The 3,266-nt window shown below is 36.2% G+C and overlaps 1 protein-coding gene across 1 annotated transcript in view; it reads left to right on the plus strand.

Moving 5' to 3' along the window:
* LOC108744604 (DENN domain-containing protein 1A-like) overlaps positions 1–2,049 on the plus strand; it is a 4,447-nt gene extending 2,398 nt beyond the window's left edge. Inside the window, exons 7-13 of the mRNA XM_025980361.1 lie at positions 17–34; positions 146–373; positions 454–630; positions 703–735; positions 808–1,034; positions 1,092–1,254; positions 1,529–2,049. Of these exons, the coding sequence (XP_025836146.1) occupies positions 17–34; positions 146–373; positions 454–630; positions 703–735; positions 808–1,034; positions 1,092–1,254; positions 1,529–1,990 (1,308 nt within the window). The 3' untranslated portion in view covers positions 1,991–2,049. The remainder of the gene's footprint in view (positions 1–16; positions 35–145; positions 374–453; positions 631–702; positions 736–807; positions 1,035–1,091; positions 1,255–1,528) is intronic.
* Positions 2,050–3,266: the final 1,217 nt, after the last annotated feature.

Raw genomic sequence — 3,266 nt, forward strand, 5'->3', positions numbered from 1 at the left:
GGCCGAATGTAGTTAATATGCTGCACAAGAAGTGGTAAGTTTTAATCAATTAAATCATATTACTTAACTTTTAATGTCCTTCAAAATTTAAAGGTTTCTATGAAACCTGCTTATAATATTGAGATTATAAATACTTATTCTATAGGTGAGTTCGTTAAAGAAACAACTTAAAAACAGGTCAGCGCTATTAGGTGACGGTGTTTCTAGGGCCTTTTTGCGTGCCCTAGTGCAGTTAATCGGAGGTTACAGGGACGCTTTAGAAATTCAGCCGAGCAAGGAAATAGTCTTCAATGAAGCTAATTTTATAAAAACGAGATCACCTTCGTTGCAACCTTTCCTTAAACAGATGCTTCACTTACAGATATTCCAACAGGTATTTACAATTTACCAATTTCATTTTTAAACTTTCGAATAATTGAATATCAAGTACATTTTGTTAATTGAATTTTTAAGTTCATTGAAGAACGCCTACAAATGTTAAATTCGGGTCTTGGTTTTTCTGACGAATTCGAAATCGAAGCATGTCGATATTCGGAAAAATCGAGTTCGAATTTGAAGCAACAGTACAAAGAATGGACGTCAACGATGAAAAAGGAAGGCACAGCTTTTTTCAAGAGCGTAAAAGACAAGGTAATTAACTTAGCACATTTCTTTTTGTGTTTTTTGTGTGAGATTCTCAGCTTATTGTGACTCGTCTTTCAGGCCAATCCAGCTATGAAATCCGCAGTAAGAACGGTAATTTTCCTTTTTTTTTTAATTTTATTTTTTGTTTATTGTTATTTCATTTGTTGGATATTTTTCTAACAGGTAAAAGACGGTGGCAAAGGCGTTAAAACTGCCTATAAGGGCCTGAGGGCGATTCTTCGAGATAATCCCAGTCCTACGCAGTTCCATAATGGCTTGGAAAGTCTCGGAGATAAGCCAAGATCTGCTCCCAACTCTCCTACAGGAAAAAGACGTACTATCGGCTTCTCGGTACCTACAACCTCATACAGAAAAGACTCTTTAGCCTTTCGAAACAGTACAAGCGATAGGTTAGTAACATATCTTTTTGTCCATTATTTTGACTAATTTCTTGGTGTTTTTATAAGGCCTTATAGTCCCCTGAGTGCTGGTTCACACGCAACGTCACCTGATGCGTCAGATAGGTCACGTAGCGACACTCCCGGCCTAGAGATAGCCCCTATTGACCTCATGTCTGAAATGCAAGACCTATTACATCTTCGACTAGATACTCCTCCTGTTGATAGATCGGTAAGTGAAATTGAAAATCAAGTTTTATATTATCATTATAATTTTTTCATTTTGGTTTTTGTGTTGCACTACATATTCTTCTTTATAGGTCAAAAATATTAAATAAATGATTAAAAAAAAAATAGAAGAAAAGTATTGATCGGTATGGTTTCCTACAATATTTGTTTGTATAACTTGTTCATTTATGCTTTCGTTTTTTAACTAACTTTATTTCATTGTGTTATGCTTTTATTTGTGCGTGTTGTTGTCATCACATACTGGTGTGCTTTTGCAGTTAAAACCGGTTAGGAGTTTGGAGAACTTCAGAAACTCCAATTCTCCAATTTCAAGCCCCGAACACTGGACGTTTGCTTCGCGTTCGGGTGCTCGTGCACTTTCACCTTCCTCACGTCTCTTTCATTCGAACAGTAACAAATCACAGGAAACTCAAAATCTTCTGCTTTCTCCCGATGATGTTTTATCATCACCGCCCGTTCCTCCTCCACGACCCACGACTAGTAAACAGGAATTCTTTGCGACAACACCGTTTGTTGTCGGTGGGGGGCGGTGCGAAAACGGTGACCCCGTCTTTTACATTGCTAATCATCATTCGGTAGATATGGTTAAACTGTCTCCGCCCACTGCTTCACCACGAAAAAAGGTAAATGGAATGAAAGGGTGCATTACATGTTTTAGTTGTGGGATATGGTGCGGAAGTTGTCTTTTGTTGGAACTTGTGTATTTTGTACTTGTTTAAGGGCGGGATACTAACGTTTAAAGGCGTATGATTGGAGGGAGGTAGGGCATTTCAAAAGTTATTAATTTATTTTTTTTTGTATTTTTTTAAGCGTCAATTTCGTTTTCAGAATGCGACCGAAATGCCAACACCCGGATCGCCAACAAGCAGGTTACTATTGGGTATAAGTCTGCCGGGAACGAAAATCGATCTCGATGATATTAATTTATTTTTTTTTGGTCTTTTTTAAGCGTCAATTTCGTTTTCAGAATGCGACCGAAATGCCAACACCCGGATCGCCAACAAGCAGGTTACTATTGGAGTACGAAATGCATCTCCGAAATACCCTGGCGAAGGGGATGGACGCTGAAAGCTACAGTCTGCACACGTTTGAAGCGCTTTTGACACAAAGCATGGAAAATCTAGGTACGTGTGTCATTATAGTTTTATGTTTTGTTTTCTTAAACATTTCCAAAATACCGTGAGATGTTCTAAGTAATATCTGTCGTAAGTGTTGGTTCTCGGCTTCCACATCTCCCTGATTTCTCCACCTAATTAATGGGTGAAACGTTGGGATTATATATTCATTACCTAAAGTAGTTGAGACTGGTTGTTCTATTAAATCTCAGCATCAATTTTGGTCTTAAATATTCGATAGTTTAAACATTCGATAGTTAAGATTTTACTCGAGAAATTTTCTATTAAGTTGACACAATTTTTTCTATTTATTTATTTCGCGAACTGTTAATTAATCAATTAATTAATTTATTAATAACATTTAATTAATTTAATTAATTAATTAATTAATTTATCCTCATTTACTTCTGTATTTATTTAAGGAGCTTCCCAAGAAATACTCTATTCCTTTGACCTTAATCTGCAACGAGTATAGAAAAGAGTTAACGCTGCCCGAGTCAAAAAATTGGGACTCATTTTGTCCTCATTTGATCTCAATAGAATTTTTAGGGATATTTCAAACTACAAGACTCAAAAGTCTCATTTTATCCGCGGTTTTCCCGTATCAGGACAAAATGAGACTTTTGAGGAGTAAAGATTATTTAGGAAACCTCATTTTGTCTTCAAAAAGTCTCATTCTTTTCTTGTTGAGGTTAAATTGAGGACTATTGCCATAGGATTGCAGACATTGAGAATAAAATGAGACTTTTTAGAATCCAATGTGATGAGTCTTATGAAAACTTATTGAGGTATCTGAGATTAAAAACGTCTAAATGAGGAAAAAATGAGTCTAAATAGTTCATTTGAGGATAAAATGAGTCCCAATTTTTCGACTCGGGTA

The sequence above is a fragment of the Agrilus planipennis genome, unplaced genomic scaffold (assembly GCF_000699045.2).
Source record: "Agrilus planipennis isolate EAB-ADULT unplaced genomic scaffold, Apla_2.0 scaffold47, whole genome shotgun sequence".
Lineage (NCBI taxonomy): Eukaryota > Metazoa > Arthropoda > Insecta > Coleoptera > Buprestidae > Agrilus > Agrilus planipennis.